Below are 25,132 nucleotides of genomic sequence, written 5' to 3' on the forward strand. Positions count from 1 at the left end.
TCTTACAATATAATTGTCAGACAAACACCAGAATATATAATGTTTATTATATCATGCTCCATTCATTCACAATAAAGTGCGTATACTGCACCTTATAATGCCTCATGAGCAGCACTACAAGCAATATGCTACCTGTAATTTCCCTCAACAGCATTGATAGTTACAGCCACAATATCATAAAGTGGGTTGGAATAGAAAGGTAAGAACAAGCTTCACTAAAACACTACAAACTGCCATACATCCCATTATATGAGTATATAAGTATGGATACGTACGGAAGAGGATTAGGGCCACATGTTAAAGATTTAGTGAGTTCTGAGTTTTATGTAAATCAGAATTCTCAGATTCTGAGATTTAAGTCAGAATTCTAAAGTCAGAATTCAGCATTCTGACTGTATTCTATATGGTATTGTGCGTACAGCACATTCCAAGCACATATTGCAACGGCATCTTTAAAATAGTTCACTTCAGTTGCGTTTTACCTTGTAACATGTATATAATTGGCTTCATTTCAATGCACCAGCTTTCATTTAATCACATTAACAGCAAATTAATTTAAAATGTATGGCAGTGTTCAGGTACGTGTAGCGTAAATGGTCGGCTCACCGCTCTCCGTTTTCCCTTTCTGTTTCTCCCTCTCTGTTTTCTTCTCTGACACACACACACACACACACGTCCGTACGCTAAAGGGATGATGTGAAAGGAGTGTTCAGGTTTGACATCTATCAACTGAGCAATTGGGTTCCTGCTCCTCTAAAATAAGAGACTGATTGTGATGGGAGCGTGTTTTGTGTTGTGTGTAGGTGTGTGTGTGTGCGTGTGTGTGTGTGTGAGAGAGTGTTTTTTTGGTTTTGTTTTGTTTTTTCTAAACTGTGAACAATGGAAATATGTGTGCGTATGTTCGTTTGCATGTGTGCATACTTCTTGCTAAATCAATGAGATATACAGAATATAGAGGGGCTGTTATATGATCTAAATAAAATAATTCCTCATTTCTGCTATGGAACAGAAAAATCATAATTTTTGGACTTCCGTAACTTTGTGGCGTCACAAAGGTTCGCTCATTGTCATTTTTGTAAGAAATAATAGACTAACAAAGTGTTTTTTTCAAAGCGGTTGAGCGGTTGTCATTGTTTATTACCGGAGAGTTTTCCCTACCTGTAGCTGCCGGGCTGCGGTGTCTCACGTTTCACTCTTGAAACGGTTAGCCAATCAGAACAGAGGGTCGTTAATATTAATGAGCCTTAAAGGCACAGCGACAGGAAACAGCCTGTTCTTGGCAAGGCTCAGAGAGATGCTGGAAAATTAACTTGTAAAAATGGATTGAGAGTGTTTTTGGTACATGACACCACTCAAACAGCTTTGAACGGACCTCAAGACATAAAATAAAGCACTGGAAAGTGGAGAATATGGGACCTTTAAATTAACTGGATGGATGTTAAGACAAGACAATAAACTGTGTTCAAACCAGGACATCTTGAAAGCGTAGGCTCAGTTATTTCTCTATTTTGTATATTCGTGTTCGAAGAGGAGAGCGACGTGCAGTGGGAATATGGGCTCTGATTGATCGACTGACAGCCAATCATGATGCAAAAAAAAACAAAAAAAAAAACAATAACACCAAACCCAACACATAGAAGCATTCTTTATAATGTGCATTGTTCTGGAACATAGTAGATTATGTTAAATATCTTGTTTTTACACATTTCCAATTGATACTCTTGGCCTGTGCAGCAGTTTGTCTAGAAAAAGTACAAGTATTGAGGCTAGTCTGACGCTGGGAATGACAAATCAGACTGGCTCAGGGTCGACCATTTGTGTAAGGGGCTGCAAAATGTTGTGAGACGCAAATTGCATAGTCAAAAAGGCACTAAAATCCAGTTTCTAACACAATGTTTCACCCGGAAAAAATATCAGTTAGAGAGTTTTTAATGGATTCTTTGTCACAGTTCATGATAATCAAGACAAAAAGGTATTAATTGTACTGGCGGGTTTCAGGTTTTGATCCCCATTAGGGGTTTTAATGCCAAATATTACGTGAAGCATTACTTAAAGATGCACAAATCCCTTTGTAAGGGAACCTGTTTTTGTGGAGCAAATATATCTGCTTAAATGCTCTGACATGATGTGAATTTACTCACCTATTGTAGCAAAGTGCTTAATTTAAAAGTCATTTGTGTGCATAAGTTAGTGCGTCCTTGATGCTGAAAAAGTTTTAAAGGGTTTGTGTCATTGTTCGTCTGTCTTGATGCACTCAGTGACCTTTCATTTCACCACTCCACACCAGACTGACCAATCCAAACTGTTTCTAACAACCCTATCTTTGGTCATGCATGGTTTCATACTGCATCTGAAACCATTTCAAAAACATGTTAAAGGTACTCTAACAGTGGCAGAAAATGTGATGTAGCAAAATTATCGCTGTTCAGAGATTTTGGCTGAGTTGATTTAGGACTCTATTTCAGTGTATTTGTAATGTGTTGATGATCCTATAATTAGTTTGCCTTCTATCATTCTACAACTTCACACTCAGCCCAGACTCACTAAATGTTTGCACAGGGAAAATCCGGCTATATCACCAAAATTACCAAATCAGAGTGCCATGCTATTCACTAACCAGGCACAATGAGTGGAAAGTGTACCTAAAGCCTCTTTACCATATTCATGCATATGTAAATTATATGTAAATCTCATTAGTTTGCCCACTTAATATTTATTTCCAGGCGAGGCCATAGAAATTGTGATTTTGCCCAATTCACTAACAACTCTACCTTTCACATGCTGAACTGACAATGACAGACTGATTGTGTTGTGCATAAATCTGCGACCGAGTTGACCTAATGAACATTATGCTGCCTTCAAGGTGCTGTCGGAAATATCAGAATTACGAATTGAGCATGCTTGAATGATATAAACAAGGGGATAAATATGACAGGGAAAGTCAGGATTGTCTATGATCCCCAAGTTGTCGAGATTTGACGTTTATGGGCTGAGAGGATGGAAACCTTGTCAAATACTTATCGTAAAAGTGATGTGGTTTTTTTTACTGTTTCACCCCATCATCAACCCATATATAAAATCCCAACTTCATTTTAAAGATTCTTAAAAAAAATTGGCTATATCTCTAACAAAACTTTGTTCTATGTCCATATTGTGAGAAGCTGGATTGTGGATGGAGTATCTGTGGGTCAGTTCTGGTGGGCCAGTCTGGGTCAAATTTCCATTTTATCCCAATCCGCCACTGGGTGTAAAGACTTTGCATCTAGTGTTTGTCCATTCAGAATGGCTGATGTCTTTACTGCATCTTCACCAGCAAACCAGACAGCAAGAGAGAGGGTTTTCCATCCTAGAATCTCAGATCAGATCAGAGAACGCTCCAATTATAAAGAGGCTTTAGGACAGAAAGAGTGCCAGCCTTGGTGGATTAGTCTTACAGCTGAAGCTATTTGCGCTTGGAACTGGTGATGAAGGGGCTATGTGCTCACTCAGTTCTCTTTTCAAGGGCTCTTTTGTGTCACAACTTGATTTGCATGAATTTCTTAGTGATTAAGATGAAAACTCTGCTGCTTATGATGGGGGAGTTTCTGTTTCATTGATTACATTTACATGCACAGAGAATTCCCTTCTTAACCTGGTTTCTTAAGTAACCTGGTTTTTGGTCAGTGTATGCAAACACAGCATGTACACTCAGTCAGATTATGAGAAGCCTGGTTACGATGCCTGGCTTACTCCCATATTACTGTGAACAGGTTAGGCATGGAAACATCTTACTTTCTGTTTTCACTTTCTGCACAACATTCTTGTTTATCCAATTTGTATTGTGGTCAACATGTCAGGTTGGTCTTCATCAGGTGCGTTTGAACTAGTACCCATGATCACCTTTAAATAGCTTGTTAAGACAGCACAGGATCTCATTATAGATGAGACAAGCATGGGTTGAATACACCATGTAAATCACCATTTAAATGTTAAATTACTGACTCAAGGTTAACAGTATCCAAATATAAACATACAAAATATATCATAGAATTATAACATTTGGAGACAAATATGACTCAATGGCATCTTGATGTCAACAAAAAACATGGTGGTGAGCAGTACCTACTGAGATCAGCATTCCTTGTATTAGAAGTAAGCTACTATTCCTTAGTCAAAAAGGAAGGGTAATTAACTGGTTTATTCATGGCAACAGGGAGACTCAATCACATGGTATCAAAGGTTCATGCAAATATATTAACCTAAATAAGACATTAAAGGTGCTAGATGTAGCATTTTTAAACATCAATATGTCATTGTCAAATTAATTGTGATACCTTAGTATAATTACCGTATACAAATGAGATCATGGTTGAGATGATTGGTAGCCTCTATCTTACACCAGTGGTGTTGTTAGTGCTAGTGTTTCTCAAAATTGAGACCACATTTTCCATAAACCCTGTTGCCTCCTGTCTCCCCTCCCTGGTGTCTTTGGCTTTACTGAAGAGGATAAACATGTTGGAAGTGATATTTCCATCAGCCTTTCACTCCTTCCACCATCTGCCATTGCCAAGAGCATTGCCGGGTTGGAAAGCAAAGCAAATTATCACCAGGGTGCACACGAACAGTGGAGAGACTACATCTAGTCAAAAACTCATTAATGAAACCTTCAGAGACTTCTACTATAGGTTATATGCTTCTGAATGCATAGGCGACCCCGGGGTCAAGGAGAAATTCTGCTGTAATTTAAATGTCCCCCCCTGTAACACCAGATGCTCAGGCTGACTTGGAGGCACCTATAGCTCAGGAGGAGACTACAGCAGCTGTATCCTCTACGCAATCAGAGAAATCTCTTGGCTCCCGGGCTCCCCTAAAAATTTTTTAGAGAAGTTCTCTGCTCAACTTTCCCCATTCCTGGTTTCAGTTTTTGATGACTCTCTCAAGGCAGGTGCATTCCCTCCCTCATTAAACAAAACCTGTACTTTTACTTTTACTTAAAAAACATAAAAAGAAAACATTCTCCGTCTCCTACAGGCCAATCTCATTACTGAACAAAGATGCCAAGATCCTTGCTTAAAGCAATATTCCACTTAGTTTTAACATGGGGGTTATTTGGCTCTTGATGTTACTAGTAGTAATCCAGTAGCTCATCGTTCCTTAAGCCTATGGGTTTAATTCAGAAAGCACTTTGGACTTCACGCCACCTCGCTCTTCAGCACAATTGCAGGGAATCACCTTTTTGCTCCATTGACCCATGACGACGCATTTGAGATCTGGAATAAAAAGGGCTTGACATGCTTTAAAGATGTGTTCATGAATGATTACTTTGCTTCTTTCTCTCAGCTAGTGTAGTATACCTTCTCACTTATTCCGATTTCTCCAAGTCGGGCCATTGTGTGCCATGCCAAATCCTTGTAGTAATCCCATAGACATGTTCCTCTTTATTAACCCTACACTGAAAGGGGCAATATCTAGTTTGTATTACCTAATCTCCAAATTAGACTGGCTATGAATGACTGCAATAAGAAGAGCATCTATTCAAAGACATTAGCAATGAAATCTTTAGGCCGCACTGCTTTCAGTAACTCTTGAGAGTAACTCCAGACTTCATCAACTACATGATGAAGTCTGGGAGCTTTATATCTTTCTCTCCCATGCACTCATCTCTTTATTGATCCATCCATCCTTCATCATCTTTGATCTGGCTAGAAATGTTGCCTCGCACATGATATCTATATTCCTTTGAGGTGCAACAGAGCAACAGCCAAGGGCTTCTTCATTAATTAATTGAGTAATGATTACATACATTATTCAGCATTATAGCGCAACTCAATGCCTCCCTGGTGGAGGAAAGACAAACAAAGAAATTAAACCCTGCATCTATAGAGTTAGCTTAGCGAGAATTTGTTGACTTTGATCATGGTGAAATGAAATGTTGATGAACCAAACTGATGCCGTTGTAATTAAGATCCTACATAGCCTTGGAAATAAAAGCATTATTTCCCACCTTGACTGAAATGTGTTGTTTGGCAATATATAGGGGCAATATTGGCTTTTTATTAAAAAAAAACTGAGTTTGGTTGATTACACATCTATTGTAGAATAATATTGTAGAATCAATACTAGGCAATAATATTAGTTTGACCGAATTCCACACAAGTAATGTATGAATATTTTTTATTATTATTATCATTATCATTATTATTATTATTATTAGTAGTAGTAGTAGTAGTAGTAGTAATAGTAGTAGTAGCAGTAGTAGTGGTGGTAGTAGTCAAATCAAGCCAACTTTATTTATATAGCACCTTATAAGTAGAAACATAACAGAAAACAATCTTTAAGTATTATTATTGCTATCCTGGGTTTCAATAGAGTTTTAGTGTCCCATGGTCTAAATGGTGTTTCAGAGGCTTTTCCACCCTGAAAAAGAATACAATTCTGAAGGAAACATTGAATCATTGCAATTTTTTGTGGATTTATTCTCATGAAAATGGTCAAATTTAAAGATACTGAATGTTGGGACCAAATATCAGCTATCAGATCATCAGGATTGGTATTGGCCTTCAAAACCCACACTGGGTGAATCACTGTGTACACACACTGTACTGTACTTTCTACATGCAACTACATTCAAACATGCGATCCCTGCAGTGGAGTGGTGTGTGAATGTAGAGGGAAGTGAGGTGGCAGCGTATCGCCAAGGCATTCCTAGTGGCCATGTTCAAACTCAAGGCCAGATGTTCCACTTGACACACAACTCAAGGGGATGTGACAGAGCCAGCTGGCCCAAAGCCTTGAAGCAAGTACAAACATTTGCACACACTGCAAGTACAAATGTGCACATGCTCATGCACACGCTCACACATATTCAGACACAGGCACACATACAGCCACGTGGAAAGTGTCATGCACTATAATACACTTACCCACAATAATTCCTTATTATGCATGAGAGCACATACACACATACATATACTGTGCGCGCATACACACACACACACACACATCCAGTCATATGGATTTCAACAGCCACGTCAGCCTTTTTACACAAGATTCTTTTTTCTATCAAACTTCCGAATTTTGACTTTGAAATTGATTCAGTATGTGTTTGTGTGTTAAATGTGCTTGGATTACATTTAAAGGAAAATCGCTCAGTTTTCACTCCCCTAGCTTTTCTCCCATGGCATTCCTTTTTATATATTATACATGGTGACTGCTGAGCTCATTTATCAAAAATGTCTATTGTTAATCCAGACAGGGAGTTATATTTACCTTGCATAGGTCAGAGTGTTTCCCTTGGTGCCTGGATTGGAAATAACAGATTGTGAATTATGACTTTTGCAACCTAGATGTGAACATATTACTCATACTTAACCTCTTTGGGATACTGGAGGTGCTGTAACTTGGGAGGGAACTGAGATTTTGCCTCCATCTGCCCTTCTTCTTCTTCTGGCTTAGGGAGAGTGTTTAATGGAGTTTTCCAAGTGCTGGAGCATGTCTGCTCTGTGTCTTCAGCCATGTAAGGTTTCAAACATGGCTGAAGGGTGGGAGGCAGGGGAGGTTTTACAGCCACTAATCAAAAAGAACATTGCTTTTCGTCCCCCTGTTGTCATGTATTAATTTGGCGGTGGACTGGACGGTACATTGGAGCTCATTCCTCATCCCACCATCATTTTTGGCAGTTGTGTGTGTCCACGAGAGAGAGGAGGGAGAGATAGTTTCCTAATAATGTTAATGAAGTGCAAAATGGATGGGCGCCACACTCTCCCCATTAAAAGTAATGTTTATTTAACTAGAGAGTGTTTAAAACATGACATTTTGGCCATGGAGGCCTTCACCAGACAACAAACAGCAAGAAAATGCTGCAACATATACACACCAAAGAAATGGAAATGCTAATAATATTAAAGATAATGTTGATCTTTTAGCTTTATACTTTGGCAGTACTGTTTTTTACTTTCATGCCAATAAAGCACAGTGAACTGAAGAAAGTGCATACAAAAATGTACTTACAGGAACATTTATTAAAATTAAAGCAAATTCAATGAAAATAGAATAGCTATCATATTCATCAATACAATCAATCACTCAATCAATCACGCATCAAACTCTATCTATTCAAACTAACCCATCATTGTTTGCTGCACCCAAACCAAAAGTGCTCTAAAAAATCCAACACAAACACAAGATAAGATTAAACAATTTATCCTTGGGGGAAATTGGGTTGTTGCAGTAGTAAATAGTAATTGTCACTATTCTGTACTGTCATTGTACCAGAGGCCTCGCTGCTGATCCTCTCTCCTCTCTTTCTCTCCTTCTCTCTATTCCCCTCAGCTGGGACAACGTACATCTTTGGGAAAGGAGGAGGCCTCATCACATTCAAGTGGCCGGCGAACGAGAGGCCGAGCACCAGGACCGACAGGCTGACCGTCGGCTTCAGCACCTCCCTAAAAGAAGGCATCCTGGTCAGGATCGACAGCGCTCCTGGCCTGGGGGACTATCTCATGCTGCACATAGTAAGTGCTGAGGCTCTTCTTCCTCAGAGACACGCTGCTTTTCTTTTTATTTTCTCAAACTTTAAGTTTTCTTAATGCTTTCTTTTCAGTTTCTTTACTTTCTTTCTTTTCATCTCATTTGTTCCTTCCTTCCTTCTTTTGGTATTTAACTATCTGGAGGCAGCAGTAGCCTAGAAGTTGGCTTGTGACTGAACCCCCAACTGATCCAGTGGAGCTGCTCAGCGGCCAACAGTAGAAGACTGTGGTTGTACTGGTCAGCTTCCAGTGGTAATGTGTAAGACTGTGTATATATGAAGTAGGGTGTTTCTGAAAAACAGCATGGAGCTCTGTCAAATTTCCATGGATAAATAAACGTTAAACAAATCAGATAAAAATGTTTTCATCTGTTTTTCCCATAGAGGCAGAATATTTTAATTTGGTAATGTGTTAAATTAAATTAAGTAAATTTTGGTCCTTTGAGCCAGATGTTACTTCCAGTACAGTGACATGGAGCAGCAAAGTCAGTCCCAGGCAGCCTTAGACAACACATGTTCAGTTCGTCTGAGCGGCAGACTATGTCAGGTGCCACCATAGTTACAGTCTTACAATGTCTACCGACAGCATATCAGCATCAGCCCTCTTCCACTGCTGACTTGCAGCCTTCTTATCAGCTTCTCAGTCCTATGCAACCAGCTCAACAGCTACCATTAGAAGGTCTCATGCAGCAACTGGTGCAGGATTTGCACCAGTCCAAGGAGTCGTGGTTGATACCCCACCTCGTCCACAACAATGGTAAAGACAGACTGGTCTTTAACTGTTCCTTCATGCATGAACGTCTCTCTCTCAACCAGCAGCTGGTTCCTCACTTGGCCCATCATTGCTTGGAGTCTTGCTCCATTTTCACCAGCATGTGGTTGCCATCAGTGGAGACATCTGAGCGAGGCTGTTACCCGAGGATACGCCCTTACATGGTTCATTTGGAGGAACATGCAGAGGGAGGATCAGCCAGAGATATACAAGTGGCAGGTGTTACCATTCGGTACCACTTGCAACCTGTGCTTTGCTACCTTTGCCCAACAAAGGCACATGCGTGACCACACACTGGGGTACGAAGAGGTGCTGCAGTCCGGTCTCCAGCAACTGCCTCCAGAGTTTGCCCACGAGGAGTCCGCCAGGCAGCTGATCGACAAGATGCGCTCTCTCCTTGCCTCAGGGGGCTTCGAGATCAGGCAGTGGGCCAGCAACAAGTCATCAGTTGTTGAGCATCTTCCCTCAGCAGCTCCGTCAGAAAACATCGAGCTCTGGCTACAAAAGAACCATGATGATCCCCAAGTGCCAGCTTTGGGCCTCATGGGACACTGTTCTTTTGACATGTTGGGTTACAGGCACCGTCCCATTGAAGAGCATCCCTCAACAATGAGGCACATCTACAAGGTCCTTACCTCACAGTACAACCCTTTAGGATTTATTATCCCCTACACAACTCGGGCCAACGTCCTGGTCCAGAAGCTCTGGGCCAAGCAGAGAACTTGGGAAGATCCTGCACTATTGGGTCCTGAAGGGGAGACAGTTGTGTGTGGCCAGAGAGGATGTGTAGAGATGCAGAGCCCAGCTGACAGTGCACATCATGGTTGACTTAACTATGGCTCCATCAACCGCCATTTTTCTCTACTGTTTTGGATCCTTCATTGTGAAGGTCGGCCGGCGAACAGAGAAGCAGGTGTGATCTATAAATGCCTCACCATCCGATGCATCCACCTTGACCTTCTCCCCATCTTGGATGATGATAGCTTCCTGCTCGCCATGAGGCGCTTTATTGCTCGTCGTGGCACACCATCAAAGATCCTCTCAGACCAGGGAATGAATTTCTGTGGTGCTGAGAGAGAGCTCAGGGAGGCCTTCACAGCGAGTATCAGTTACAAGAACCACCGGCCAGTCATCAGATCACCATCAGGTTCAACCCACTGGCTGCTCCACACTTCGGTGGGGTGTGAGATCAGATTGGTCAAGTCTGCCCTGCAAGCTGTCATTGGGAAACAATCCAACCTGTTCCAGAAGTGGTCCTCCTCACTGTGCTTGTTGAGGTCAAGGACATCTTGAACAGCAAGCCACAGGCCACGTATCATCTGACATCACCGAGCCGGACCCGGTGACACCTAACCTGCTTCTGATGGCGCAGCTTCCCCAAGCCGTCTACACACCGGAGTCATTGGAGCACTGCTGGCATCACTTACAGATCATTGCCAACCACTTCTGGGCTCATTATGTCCGCCACCACCAATCTGCAGCCTTGTTGGAAGTACAAGAGAAACACCAAGGATTTGACCCAAGATGCTGTGGTGATGGTGGTTGATCCTCAGCTTCCCTGCACTCAGTGGCCGGTTGGTCAGGTTGTGAAGCTGATCCCCAGCACCGGTGGAAACGTCAGTCGAGGTGAAGGTGAAGGACCACTTGTACCTATGACCTGTGTCTTGTCTGGTCAGGCTCCTGGCTCTTCCTGATGACGAAGACGCACAGAGGGAATTTAGTGTTTTCAAATTAGCCATGCTAATCTGGGGGCGGCTGTGTTAAATTCCCCCATAAAGTTCCCTGGACAGTTAAGTTAGTTGTGCATGTGAGGCGTACATGCTTAATTGAGTGCCTGCCTAATTGGTTGCTTAGCAATGGGAGGTTATTTGGTTCTTACCAGTGCATTTCCCACACTCTCTCATTTTCTCCTTATCTGTTGTACGCATGACTGAATCCATACATACATACATAACAAATGTGTATATGTACATACATATGCCAGTACAAGGGTGCCTACATTTACTTTTGACATTATATTGATGCTTCATCATTGAAGATAACAGTAAAGGTTAAACTGATTTCTGACTCCCGTCTGCTTCTTACCGGAGCCCTGTGGTGGACGAGCAAAGGCATCTAAAGGCATCAAGATAACTCATAACTCAGTCATGCAGATTATGATGATTCACTGGACGACACCGCAGACAGTATTAGATCATGTCAACATGATTTTGTTGTCGCATTAGGAGTGACAAGGAAATAGAGTAACATGGAGTGTTTGCTACATGTTAATTATTAAGGTTAGACTAATATGTGTCCTTTTATTAAAAATTGGATCTGGTCCAGTCTGATATTATGGATATGATGCAGTTTGACTGATTATATATTTATTGTAGAATTGATCAACACTACACTATTTGTCTATGGGAAGCCTTTAACCTGAATTGATGAGAATGAGAGATGAGACATTTTGATCAGATTCCAAACAAGCATGCACAAATATGTTTTCTAATAATAATAATAATAATTATCATGAGTAGTAGTAGTAGTAGTAGTAGTAGTAGTAATATCCTGGGTTTAAATGGAGAGTTTTAGTGTCCCATGATAGTCTAAATTATGTTTCAGAGGCTTTTCCACCCTGACAGCCTAAAATTCTGATTGTTTTAGGGATTTTTGTCATAAAAATGGCCAAAAAAAGACAATGTATTTAATATTGGCACAAAATATCAACTATCGACAGCTTCAATCTAAAAATATCAGTATCCTCAAAAACCCATATTGTTGAACCCTCTATATAAAATCTCACCCAATATGATAATTTGCTAAAAGTAATCGTTGGTCCACAGAGTTACAATGGCACCTGGGTTGTTTCAGTGTGTGTATATGTGTGTGCATGTGCACATGCATTCTGTGTATCAGAAGGAGTCATGCTGTTTCCACCAAATTATGTCAGACTTCCACCATGTGCTGCTTGGGATTTATGAGGACTGAGTGATGCACACACAGATACACATTCATGCTGTATAGTCGCAAAATGCAGTCATACAGGCAGACACACACATGCACACTTACGCACACAGTTTGCAAACAGCCTTGTGTACACAAGACGCAAGGGCATCTGAGCTCATCAGGTATACACTTATTAAATTCCCCTTTACACATTCAAGATCACACAGATATAAAATATCACACACAATCTCTCTTCTTAAAATGTTTCAGTTGATTTTGGTTGATGGTATAATCATCAACCTACCAAAAGAAACTGGATAATAAACTACTGACCTTGTAATCCAGTTTTCTCTCTCTCCATCTGTCCACTGGTTTTATTGTGGCCTTTAAGCCAGCTCTGTTGGGACTTTTGTGTTTGAGAGGCCTGCCAAATTAATGACTCTCCAATGGACTTCCATACAATCACAGCCCATATGAGACTTCTTTTACTGAGGAAAGGGCAAGCTGAAAAGCACACAAAACTGACCCAAATGTGGAGCTTTTGGAAATGGGAAAGAAAGGAAGAAATACCCATAAAGCAGTAGGGATAGATCTACACCATGGCAGGCCTCCACACAGGGGCAGCATCATATACGACCTGGTAGTACACACTGTAAAATGCAGTGTACAGGCTGTGATGGTCTGGTTTGTTTACAGTAAATGTACTAATGTCTAAAAATGAATGTGGGAAAGATGCATTGATGTTAAAATGTAGCATGTAGCATCTTTAGGATACCTTAGAATCTTTAGGGTACCTTTTTATCTGAAGAGCTCCTGAGAAAGACATGTAGATATTCACTATTGATGCTGCTGCTTCATTGGGATGCATAACATGTAAATTAGGGATAAATCCTTAGAATGGGTAAAATTCTAGTCTGTCTAAACTAGATTAACTATGCTAGGCTAAATTAAACTACATCCATGAATTCTTAGAATGGGTAAAGTTCTAGTCTGTCTAAACCAGATTAACTATGCTAGGATAAATTTAACTAGTAGGCTAAGTCAAACTACATTCATGAATTCCTAGAATGGGTAAAGTTCTAGGCTGTCTCAATTAGATTAACTATGCTAGGCTAAATGAAACTACATTCAGCAGCCAGATTGTCAGTGAGGTCTCTTGGGGGTGGAGGTGGGGTTATGCTAGCAGGTTCACGGCCGTTTTGCTAGGACAAGCACACAACATGCCACTCTCCTCCGATAAACCCCTGCCCTTTGGCCTTTTCTGGGGGTGGGCCAGCATGCTAGTGTACCTTATTGCAGGCATGGCCCCTGAGGCAAGGAAAATGTCAGATCCTCTACCCTTCACAAACAGTCCAATGTGGTTGGCAGGCTAAGGTAAAGGGAACAGGACAAGAGCAGTGTTGGACAGGATAGGCTAATGCAATGGGTCTTAAAGTAAATCAACCACAACAAATACCTTCCCATATGGGACTAAATCTCATCAAATGGGGCTCCAGGGCCTCCGGGGTGTCTATTTGGGGGTTCATGACAATATGATTGATGATGATAAAAATGATAATGATAAAAATGCTTGAGAACCCCAGGATTAATGAAGGGAGAGAAGGCAGAGAGTGAGCTTAAATATCAATTATATTCAACAGACAAAGGTGTAACTGCTGGAATGAGCACTTGTTTCAGGCACCAAATCGATACTTGACATTTGTCTTTGGATTGCAATGGCATTCATTAGAAATGTATACTTGGCAGTTGCACAATTAAGACATTTAACAATCCAAACTCAGATCTGGGAGGAGACTGTTCTCACAATCTGTGAATTCAATAATTATTTTCAAAGGCAATGCTTCTGTATGTGTATGTTTAAATACACTAAAATAGAAGGCAAAAACTAATATATGACATGAAACATACAAGAATATTAGTAGGTCACTCAGCTGAAATCTTTTTATTGCATAGATTTGCAGTGCAGTGCATTGTTCAAACATTTAATGGTGTCTATTGGAGCGGACAAAGAACAAAGAATCCATTGGCTAATAACTCTTTAAAATACTGTAAAAACAACATTAAAGCAAATCTGAAGATCCCTGACTGGTTCCAAGTCATCTCACCATAGAGGCTGAAGATGCGGCATCACGAGATTGCCGCTCGAGCCAAATGGGCCATCTGCTTACCAAAATGTATGCCAGGAAAATCTTGCCTCACATAAAATAGCACTGTTGATCCCTCTTTTTTTTTTTTATCCCTGCTCTCTCTCAGTAGTTTCAAGTGTTTAAAAGAAGCACCTACCTTTTTTAACACTTTGAACAAATCAGCACCCCCCCCCAAAAGTCCCTGTGTGCTCGTTTCTTCAGTTCTGCTGTCAGTTTCAGATGGTAAACTAATTGGAGAAAGTTTCAAAAGAGGCGGCATTTGAAATCCTTCTCTTAATTCACTCTCTTTCTCTGCTCTGTTATCTACAAATGGGGCTCCCTGTACCGAGAAGTATATTTGTTAGTGGCAGAAAATGCTTTCTGTAGTCATTAAGAGCAAATGCCTTCACTCCTACTGCTGAGCAGCAGGATAGCAAGGGTATAATTAGGGTGCAAAATGTAAAACTAAATGTATCTACGATTTGCGACCATTTTCATAAGTGGAGTTGCATAAGTTAAGAAGTGTGAAGTGATTATCTTTTTGCAATGAGATTATAAAAAAAACACAAAATTCTGCAAGTATGGCTTTTAAAGGCCATTACTTTTGGCTTTAGCAAAGTGTTCAGGTTATACCAGGTTTCTCCATACTTCTGATCTTTGAGTACACTGCAAGTTCCAGGCGGTTTGCTTGTTTCGTTCTTACCATAGGAGGAGTAATGACAGACTTTTAGAACTCTACATTGTAGGATTTTTTTTTTATACGAATGTGTGAAACAGTAAGAAATAGATCTAACATCCTCTGAAAGTGCCAAAGGATGTTAGCTCCTGAGGACTTCCAATAAGGTGGAGCAATACAACTGTACAGAAAATCACTACTGTTGATCGTTGTAATCAGCTAGAAACCCATAACCACACTTCACTGGTTGATTGTTAGTCCAGTGGAAGACCTTGTCCACAGAGCCATCAATACACCACAGGGCCTTGTTCCCCTCCTCCCAGCAACCGGCAGCAGCAGTAAAGAGGGGGCTTGTTTTTTCCTTGGAAAACTGACGCTGCCGTTATAGTTGGAGTTTCGTCGCAACACAGAATATCCACCATATGAACAAGCTACAGCTACTTGAAAAATGATTTCCCGGTGTGAAAATAAAGCTCACAGTTGATTGTTATTGAAGTTATTAGGTATCTAAAGACAGTTGTTGACAAAAGAGTAACGTTTTAGACAATTGAATTATATACTTTTAAACTCAATTATTGCTCAACTTCAATTGGAATTTCAGTCTAAAACACTGCCAATCCCTCCAGGGCAGACTGTTGCTTTGTTTTTCACGTTTTCTTCATCTAACAGATAGAAAGCTGTGCAGATGTGTGTTGCTAAGGGGAAAAATGTACACTCATTTCAAACAGAAACGACTTCCACATGCAGTGCTTGCAACATGAAGTGTTATTTCATTTGGATAAAACGTGTCATTCTTGGCCTTTCGGAAAACTGTCACCTCAATTTCCAGCACTGTGACATTTGTCTAATGACTGTGTAGCTGCAGCACCAACAATATGATTTGCTGTTTTATATTTGTGACAAATGTATCCAAAATACGACGCTCATTTCGCCTTCTTCAGAAAACAATATTTCATGTTTCTTCCAGAAATCCACTGCAAGTTAACTTTGAAGCCAGCTGCTCTTTAGGACCGGCTTGTTATGCAATAGCTATTTTCGATCTGTCTCCTTCCTGTGATGGTCTCAAAACATCAGGATATCCAGTCAGTCACACTGCCATTCACTCCATAGATAGTTGCAATTTAATATGAGCCTGAAATGTAAATAGCAACAAAATCCATGGGAGAGCTGAAGCAGAAATACGTTACTCTCACATGAATGATTCGTTCTGTTTACAGCATTTTACATTACGCTGTCTGCAGTACAGCATGGGCTTATTTTTCCTTATATCTTTCTGTTTGAAGCTTTATTCAGTAAAAATATAATTTCTCTATGAATCAACTTCAGGGCTTGTTATCATCGAAAAAAGAACGAGAGAATCAAAGGCCGAGTGACAGATTTTCATTGTCCCCGAAGCCTCTTACCCCGCTCTCCTTTAGAGTGAGTAGGTTGGAAAAGAACCTCCATGAACACTGTAACACGATCTCCCCAAGGTATATTTTCTGATCTGGACGTTGCCTTTAGATCGGCCCGGCGGCTTTGAGAGCCGATGAATTGGAGCTGGGCTTTTCAGATTGTGTTCGAAGCCAAGTGGAGATAAAGAGGAAGATGAAAAAGACCCGCGGCCACAAAGGTCAGAGCCATCGCGGCCCATCGATCCAGAGGTTCCTATTCAGGGGAGGATTGGGAAAACTCAGAATGATGTCTCGGGGAAAAGAAAAAAAAAACGTGGAGGCAGGGAGGCAGCTATACCGGATGACTCACTTTGAAGCTGGTTTCCGATTTCATCGGCTAATCGGTTTCCGCCCTGGTCTCACCCGCTTGCGTCTTCGCCAACGTGACCGACACTGACAGATGTATGTTGATGAGATGAGATCTGCTACTCTGTTGTGCCTCGTTCTGATATGGATAGATATTGCAGTTTTGACAGGCTGTGCTGTGAACTTGGCTGGTGTTCCGTATCTTTGTTGATAATCACATGTACACTGTAACTGGGAGATAATCAACTCAAGTTAAAAGTGTGTCATCTAGTCATGAGGAAAGCATTTGAGCCAATTATCATGAGAGAGAGAGGCACCACATGTGAAAATGGTGATTTTGGCTGGATTGGTCAATTATGAGATATTCTAATATTTTAAAATAAGATAAGATAGCACTTTATTGATCCCCTTGGGGAAATTCAGGTGCCACATCAGCAATTGGCGAACAATGCCAAGGAAGTCAAGTATGTGTCAAGTACAAGATAATAAAAGAAAATAGGTACTAAAATAAAATGAAGGTAATGTACATAATATACAACAATAGAGAGCAAATAATGCAAATACATGCAAATAATAAATGCAAATAATAAAAGCAGATTCAGTTAAGTCCATGGATCTGTTCCAGAGGTACGTAATGTGTGTGTGCAACATAGTCAACATAGTCAACATAGTCAGTTTTGCTTCTAGAACTGCTGTACTTAGAAAATACTCACTAATCATCAAAAACTACTGCAATAGTTAATTTATAATTTTTTATACCAGATGCATCAAGTACACCAAACACAAAAACTTGTAGAAACGACCTTCTGCTTCTTCACAATAATAGCTGGTCATTTACAGAGGCTTTTTTGTTATCTTTTGTCATTTATGTTTTATAGGGTATTTTACATTAAAAAATAAATTAAATCTGACATTTTTGCCATATACATAGTATTTTGTAAACAATTCATAAAAAAAAAAAATGAAATATAGGTAGGTTAGGTTAGATATTCAGCAGAATGAAACAGGAAAATGTGCAACTTTAAAGTGTTGTGACTGATATGCAAATTTGCAGCTTTATGAAATATGAGCCAATTTGAATATGTTGATAACAAAAACGACAATGTTGTATTTGTGTCCATATTCCGTGGACACAAATGAAATGTCATTCTGATAGGATGAAAGGGAATCTTCTTTCCCATTCGCCTGTGGTGCCTTGTCTTGTAGAAGAATGACCAAACAGCTGCTCAGGTGACATTAACGTTGTGTCCATGAACAATACACAGAACTGATCTATGTCAACAGACAGGCCTAGTACTCCCATAATGAGAAACATTTAGACAGAATTATCTATTCTATAATTTCTCTTCACTAATGGACATGGTACAATTAGTGTTTCCTGGTACTTTATATTACAGTTATACTGCTGTATATTGTTCTTGATTGGGGTTTTACTTATACAGATACTTCTTGTAGGCAGAGCTGCTCTGGAGGCAGAAATAATCTCATTGGCTGAGTTCAACTTTGGCTCCGCCCATTGAGATTTAAGTCAACCAATGAGATTATTTCTGCCTCCAGAGCAGCTCTGCCTCCGAGAAATGTTCGTAGAACTAAAACTCCAATCTGCATGTTGCTTGTTTCATTGCCTTTCATTAGAGTGAACAGTAGCTAGGCTCTATTTGTAAGATGTGAGGTGTGTCCAATGTGAATAAATTACATGTTCAAACATAAAAGGCTTTTAGATGGTGTGTTTTGACCCTATATACATAGAAACAATGGAATTTGGGGCATATTCATTGGTGCTCAGGCTCTGATTCATAAAAAACCCTGTTATGTAGCAGCCATGTTAAACCTCTGAAGAGCAGGATGGAACATACATTTTTATTATAGTTTTATTGTCAAAGGGACTGACATTATACCCACTGATTGCTGACTGAATTGAAGTGTGTGTGTGTGTGTGTGTGTATGTCTTTCCATGAGAATGACATATATGCATGTATAAGCAGCAGGCACTACATGCCTGCATTATGCTTGTCTGTGAATATGGTAAGCATGTCGCCCCCCCTCCAGGTTCATGTTTTTTTAACGTCACACCCCCAGCGAGCGCTCATTACCTTCCACCCCTGTAATGTCTATTATTTGCAGTCTGTCGCCTCAACCATTTATTTCTGCTGATTTCAATCCGTTTGAATCTTGTCTGAAGGTTAGTTTATACATGCTGGATACTGGAGGAGTTCAGTGAAATAGAGAAAGTTTACTTTGTCTGGCAGCAGTTTAAAGCAATATTCCACTTAGTTTTAACATGGGGGTTATTCGGCACTTGACCGCCATGAAAACCAGAATATAAACTACTCACCAAGATCAGATGCAGCTGGACGAGTTTGTAGCGTTCAGATTTTTACTTCCCATTCATTTGAATGAGGCCACGAAAATAGCCTGAAAACTGACATTTAACACGTTTGTGAACAGATTCAACAACAGATCCTGCTGCTGTGAATTTCAACTGACTGTGGGTCCAACGTTTTAGAACATAAATTCGCTAAAAAGCATTTTTATTGATAGAAGAGAACATAGCGGAGGGATACCATTTAGGAGAGATAGTTCCTGTTTAGGAGACCGGATCTACTTTTATTTTTAAATACTAATTTTAGTGTAAAGAAGCAAGAATAGAAATACAAAATGATGATGGACCCAGGACTGCTTTGTTGTCTTAAAAGTAGGATCTGTTGTTGAATCTGTTCACAAACATGTTAAATGTCAGTTTTCAGGCTATTTTCGTGGCCTCATTCAAATGAATGGGAAGTAAAAATCTGAACACTACAAACTCGTCCAGCTGCATCCAATGTTGGTGAGTAGTTTATATTCTGGTTTTCATGGCGGTCAAGTGCCGAATAACCCCCATGTTAACACTAAGTGGAATATTGCTTTAACATGCAGTACTCTCCACAGTGAGTTTACAAGAATATTGTTTAGATGCTCTAAGCTCCGTAGCAAAGAAACACCACTCTTCCCCTCTCCTCACCATTAAAGCTTGTACAGGTGGTAGGCATCTCCTATTATTTTCCAAGCAGTGTGACTGACTGGAGTGAAGTCCAAAATTTGGATCAGAGCAACTGCATGTATTGCGAAGGAACAGAAGAGGAGAGATGAGACCCTTCCAAATCCTGATTTCAAAGAAACGACACATCTTACCTGAAATGCCTACTGTGTCAACATGAGTAGAATTAAAAATAGCATCTGCTACAATGCAAAAGTGCGAGAGGTTCAGTTGTGGGGGGCACATTACACGTTTTTCAAGTCCAATTTGGCAATGATTTGAGATCGGCCAGAGTTGCGTTACAGTCGCAGATGTAATCGTTATGCGGGAGCGAAAGACTGAAATCTCTCTTGTATGATCCAAATCCACAATGTCGCGATTAAATCAAACATGTTTGATTTTATCAGGGCTAGTCTTTGCATAATCCTGACTCAAATCATGAATATTCAACAGACAATGAAAATTGAGTTTGCAACAGACAAAGGAAGAGGGGAAAAATACGGAAGTGCAAACACAAGATCCAACATGCGCAATGGCAGGGAAAGACAAAGAAACGCGACTGTCTGTCATCTTTTTTCTGTGCAAATCGCAGCACGGGCTGCATGTTTGTTTTGGTATCGAAATATCACGGAAAAATACATTCTCGCGAGTGCAGTTCACCACGAAAAATCACATTCACACGAGAGAACTGCGTTCGCTTTTTTCCAGTCTTTTTTATACAGTCTATGGTCTTTAGATTTGTGCTCCTCAAAGACAGCCGTCGTTATGTGTGTGCGTCATAAGAAATGTGCACTGCTCAATCTTTTCATTGTCGCTTATGATTGGAAAAATCTTTGAATGATTCCCAACCTTTAGGGGAAAACAGCGGTAAAGCAGTATATCAACATTTGAAGTTTTCAGTAATCATATCCTCATGCAAGTTCTAAACCACTCGCTAACTTTCCTTTTCTTTTCACATTTGACATTACACATTTCAGTGAAGTGACAGATTTGGATTGGATGAAGTCATTCTAATTTAAATGAAGTATTGTCTTTTATGAAACGGAATGAATTGCTCTCATAATGCTAATGAATTTCAACTGTGTTTTATTAGCATCTACATGATATATTTCCATCAAACTGTAATTATTAAACTAGATCTGGTTACATAGAAGCAATAAACAGTCAGAAACTTCAAACAATTTTAGTTAATTTTCTGTTTTACTGTAGTTGCTATTAAACCAACCAAATGTGTGCAAGTGTGTGTTGGTTCTATTTTTATTAATTTTAATATTTTCTTGAAACTGTGTTCAGCCTTACAGGAAAACCCACATGAATTTCACATGTGAAAAACATGACATCACATGGGCAATATGTGCTTATGTTTTGTAACATTTTCAGGTGCTCCATATGTCACAACATGTGATAACATGATTACATGTGACAACACATGGGAAATAAAAAAATCAACTCAATCCAGTGTTTTTTCTTAATTCCTCAGTGCGCCATTTTTGAAGTACACCTCAACGGCGTTGAGAACGCAATATTAGAGCAGAGAATATGGCGGACGGTGCGCTCAGATCTAATTAACACAAACCCATAAGCAGAAATACCACGACGCGTCTCGGGATCTGAATGAATGCGGAACGCGGCGCTGTACGTTCGCTCGCAGTTCCTCTCGAACCTACGGAAAGCAAAGTCTTATTGCCGAGGCGTTGAAAGTACACGCTAATGGTTTCCCTCAGTGCTGGACACGGACGCCTTATAAAGCCATTGTGTCTCCGGAGCATCTGTGATGTGACGGCAATTACTACATGATGTGCTTTCCCTGAACAAATTACAGAGGGTGATGCTCTTGGCGAGTGTTTTTTCTGGTAAACTTCGGGCCCTAAAGCCCGCTACTCCCACACAAGGGCCGGCCAATTACTGTGCCATTATGGTAAGGGCATTATTACTGCTGTCAGTGCCACACATAGCAGCAAGAGAAATACCTTTTAGGGATAGATAAATATATAGATATACTGTGATACAGCTGTCAGTCGGTTGTTACCTGTATTTTCTGTGTTTCAAAATAACGGGTTAGACTTTTTCATGAAGAAAAAATTGGCATTTTTGTAGCATCAGCGGTGCACATAGCATTTTTATACTTTCTACAAGCTATCATTAAATATCCACAACTTGAGAAAATAATTTACTTACTACAAGAATGAATATTGTAGAAAAAACAACAAAACTCTTTTAGACAAATCTTAACCTACAGTATTCTAGTATTCGATTGCTTTCGATTTTTTATACTCTATTGTCGTCATTTTTATACTACAGTTAATTTACAGTATTCCATAAGCAGTAATCATATTCCACATTCAATTCATTTATATCTTTAGACACTCCTTCTTTATATTAATCCCCCCCCCAAGTTATTTAGCCGGAAAAGAAAAGAAAAAAGAAAAATAGACCAGATATATATATATATATATATTATATCTATCCTGTATCAAAAAATTGGGCTTACTTGAAATACAGAATATCATTGTAATCTTGCTCTGACCGAGTCCCATCTTTTTTTAGTAATAGTAAATTAATTTTAAATGTTACTTTTTCCATTAAGTGTATTGATACTGCCAGACTTAATCAGTTGGAAAAATACAATATTGTATTTTTCCAACTGATTAAGTCTGGCAGTAACGTAAAAAATCCTTAAAAAATAAAGTGCTCCACTCAGTCACTTTCTTCTTAAGCATCAGCATTGGCAGCGACAGAAATGAAGCAGAGAAGAAGTGTGAATATGAATGACGCCGCTCAGTATGTGGCCAAGACCGCGTCACCTTTCAATCAAGAAAACACGAGGTTAAAAGAGGCGATTGTGCTTTTGGAATACAGCCGTTCAAACTGCAGTAGGTGATAGTTAAGAATGCAGACCCGGGTAAAGGAAAAGTTCCATATTTTAAATACTTGACAGAACATGAAAAAGCAAAGAGCGCTTGATTTGTCTTATCTCACAAGCGGTGCGTCTATTTTTGTTGCTGTCTGTGTCTTGAAAGATGAATCCGTCTCACCGAAAAACTACTGGAGCCAAAAGTATTTTCACCCAAGTCTGTTGAAATATGCAAAAAGTTTCATTGTCAGTTTGAAAGAGATGGCCCCACTGGTTAGGACTTAAATAGGTCAATGTAGCACTTTTTGGCAAATGATACATTTTACATCTGGATGATGAATGACAACATTTGACACATCTGAACTTTTCACCGCTTTTGGTCCGCAAACCCACTGGAGATCAAACTTTCCGGTGTGATCTGGATTTGCGGAGGTGGGGACTCGAGTCACATGACTTGATCTTGGACTTGACTTGCTAATCTACATTTAGACTTGGGACTTCACTTGAGATTTGTGTCTCAAGACTTGAGACTGACTTGGGACTCCAGCAAAGTTGGCTTGGTCACACCTCTGTGGATATGCGATTTTCTTCTTGTCCCGGTTTCGGACCAATCGGATCCCCTTGAGTATTTACTTATTCCCTGAGGCAAGTAGGAAAGATGATAGAGAATTGGAAGACAGGATAGACGTTTATACTTCTCCGTCTTCCCTATCCTGAGCCCGGTCTCTCTCTTTCCCCCTCGTCCCCTCTTGTTTACCTCTCTCACCCCTTTTACTTCGTGGGAATGTTGATCCAGCGAGTTTTTCCCCCTCAGCAGATTCAAACTGTCTTGGCATCTGCCTGTGTGTGCAGTGTCCCGACCGCCTTGGCAGGCAGAGCAGGGATGGCAGTGGCAGCGGTGGCAACAGCCAGCGAATTAAAAGGCCCGTTCTGCCTCATCAACATGTTTGATATCTTCATAAGCCACAACACAGACCCTGGGACTCTTCAGCACACAAAAGCCGATCTTTTCCAATGAAGCAGACCCGTTTTTTTTAACCCCCACTTTTATTCTCATACCCTTGTTCAACAGCCCATGTAGATTATAACCAGTGTTAAAGTAATAATCCGTGCCATTTTCATACAAATTAGGGATGCACCACTACGATTTTTTTGATACTGATATTTTCCCACCCATATTGGCCGATATATAGCCTTTTATTTATTTATTTATAGCCTAGAAATTTGATGTAATTTGGAAGAAATAAAATAAAATACCCCCCCAAAAAAACCCTGGGAAATAATATTGTATATCGTGATATTTTGGCGGGACAGTATCGCGATATTACATTTTGGATATCGGCCAAGCCTAAACCATATGGCTTGTTGCCCTGCTATATCTGCAGCCAGAAGTTAGCGTTGATTAGAGCAACGCCCTTGATGTTCTGAAGTGGTCTCTTTTCTTTTTCTTTTCTCCAACCTTTCAATTTAACAATCATATTTACCTTCCTCCTTTCTAGCCAGTCAGCAAAAATCGACAAAATCTACCCACCTCCTGTTGTTGCCGCTCGTCAAGGTGGACTTCGGAGATGTAACGACCCTTCAGCATCGTCCAGCAGTGATATAATGGTTTCTCTGCACTGGCATATTTCTCCACAGCACTCATTCCTTGCCACTTTTCCTTTTCACTTAATCTCCCACTGCATCACACCCAGCCTCGCTCCTTGAATAAATGATCGCCTGCCTTGCTGGAAATAGACGCTCATGCTCCCATGCATCCCTGCACCAGCACAAAGGCAGTTCAAACAATATTAGCACCTTGACCTTGGCAAGACTGGTCTGATAGTCTGATTTTCTTCTTATATCAAACTTGCAGTGTTTCAATGTTGAGTCAAGCCACATAGACACACTGCAAACACAGAGAGTGCGCAAGCTCATTTGGGCCCATTTTGTTGTTCGGTGGTGTATTTTTCTTATTCCCGTGGATAACTGACCAAGATGGCGTGACAAGATATTTCGGTAACCCATTAAATTACAGGCCATTAACCTGTTCTTCCCTGCCACCCCCGCCACTGGGTCCATCATTACAAACGCAGGTTGCACGGCCAAGCTTTGTTCAAACCCACAGAACTTTATTTTAAATTCTAGTCAAGATAACAAGTTTTCCAAAGACACCAAATATGTCATGCTACATCCAGGGAAATGTGTATAAAATGATGCACAAACATCTAGATTTTTTCCATTTGATGTAATGCTGCAGCCATAAAAACATGGCATCTTGTATTTGAATATTTCATTCAATATAAGCAGCTATAACTTCAAGAAAGCGTTGGAACAGCAGATACAGAATATGGATGTGACGTTGTTGTACAGTTAGGATTTTTTTTTTTTTTCTAACTTTGAAGCTACTTAAGGGGAAATTTAAGGGTAAAGTCAGCTAAAGTCAGTGTACAAGGGGTTAATTACACAGTAATGACTGAGCGCAACATACACTAGAACTACACTGTAACAGCGGCCTAAACCTTCAAGAATTTGA

General features: G+C 40.1%; 1 protein-coding gene across 29 annotated transcripts in view; it reads left to right on the top strand.

Annotated features, from left to right (window-relative positions):
• nrxn3a (neurexin 3a) overlaps positions 1 to 25,132 on the top strand; it is a 353,072-nt gene that overhangs the window by 271,396 nt on the left and 56,544 nt on the right. For all 29 annotated transcript variants that reach the window (XM_071914343.2, XM_078289649.1, XM_078289650.1 and 26 more), the window contains one exon: positions 8,311 to 8,492. In XM_071914343.2, coding sequence (XP_071770444.1) covers positions 8,311 to 8,492 — 182 coding nt within the window. The remainder of the gene's footprint in view (positions 1 to 8,310; positions 8,493 to 25,132) is intronic.

The sequence above is a fragment of the Centroberyx gerrardi genome, chromosome 17, assembly GCF_048128805.1.
Source record: "Centroberyx gerrardi isolate f3 chromosome 17, fCenGer3.hap1.cur.20231027, whole genome shotgun sequence".
NCBI lineage: Eukaryota > Metazoa > Chordata > Actinopteri > Beryciformes > Berycidae > Centroberyx > Centroberyx gerrardi.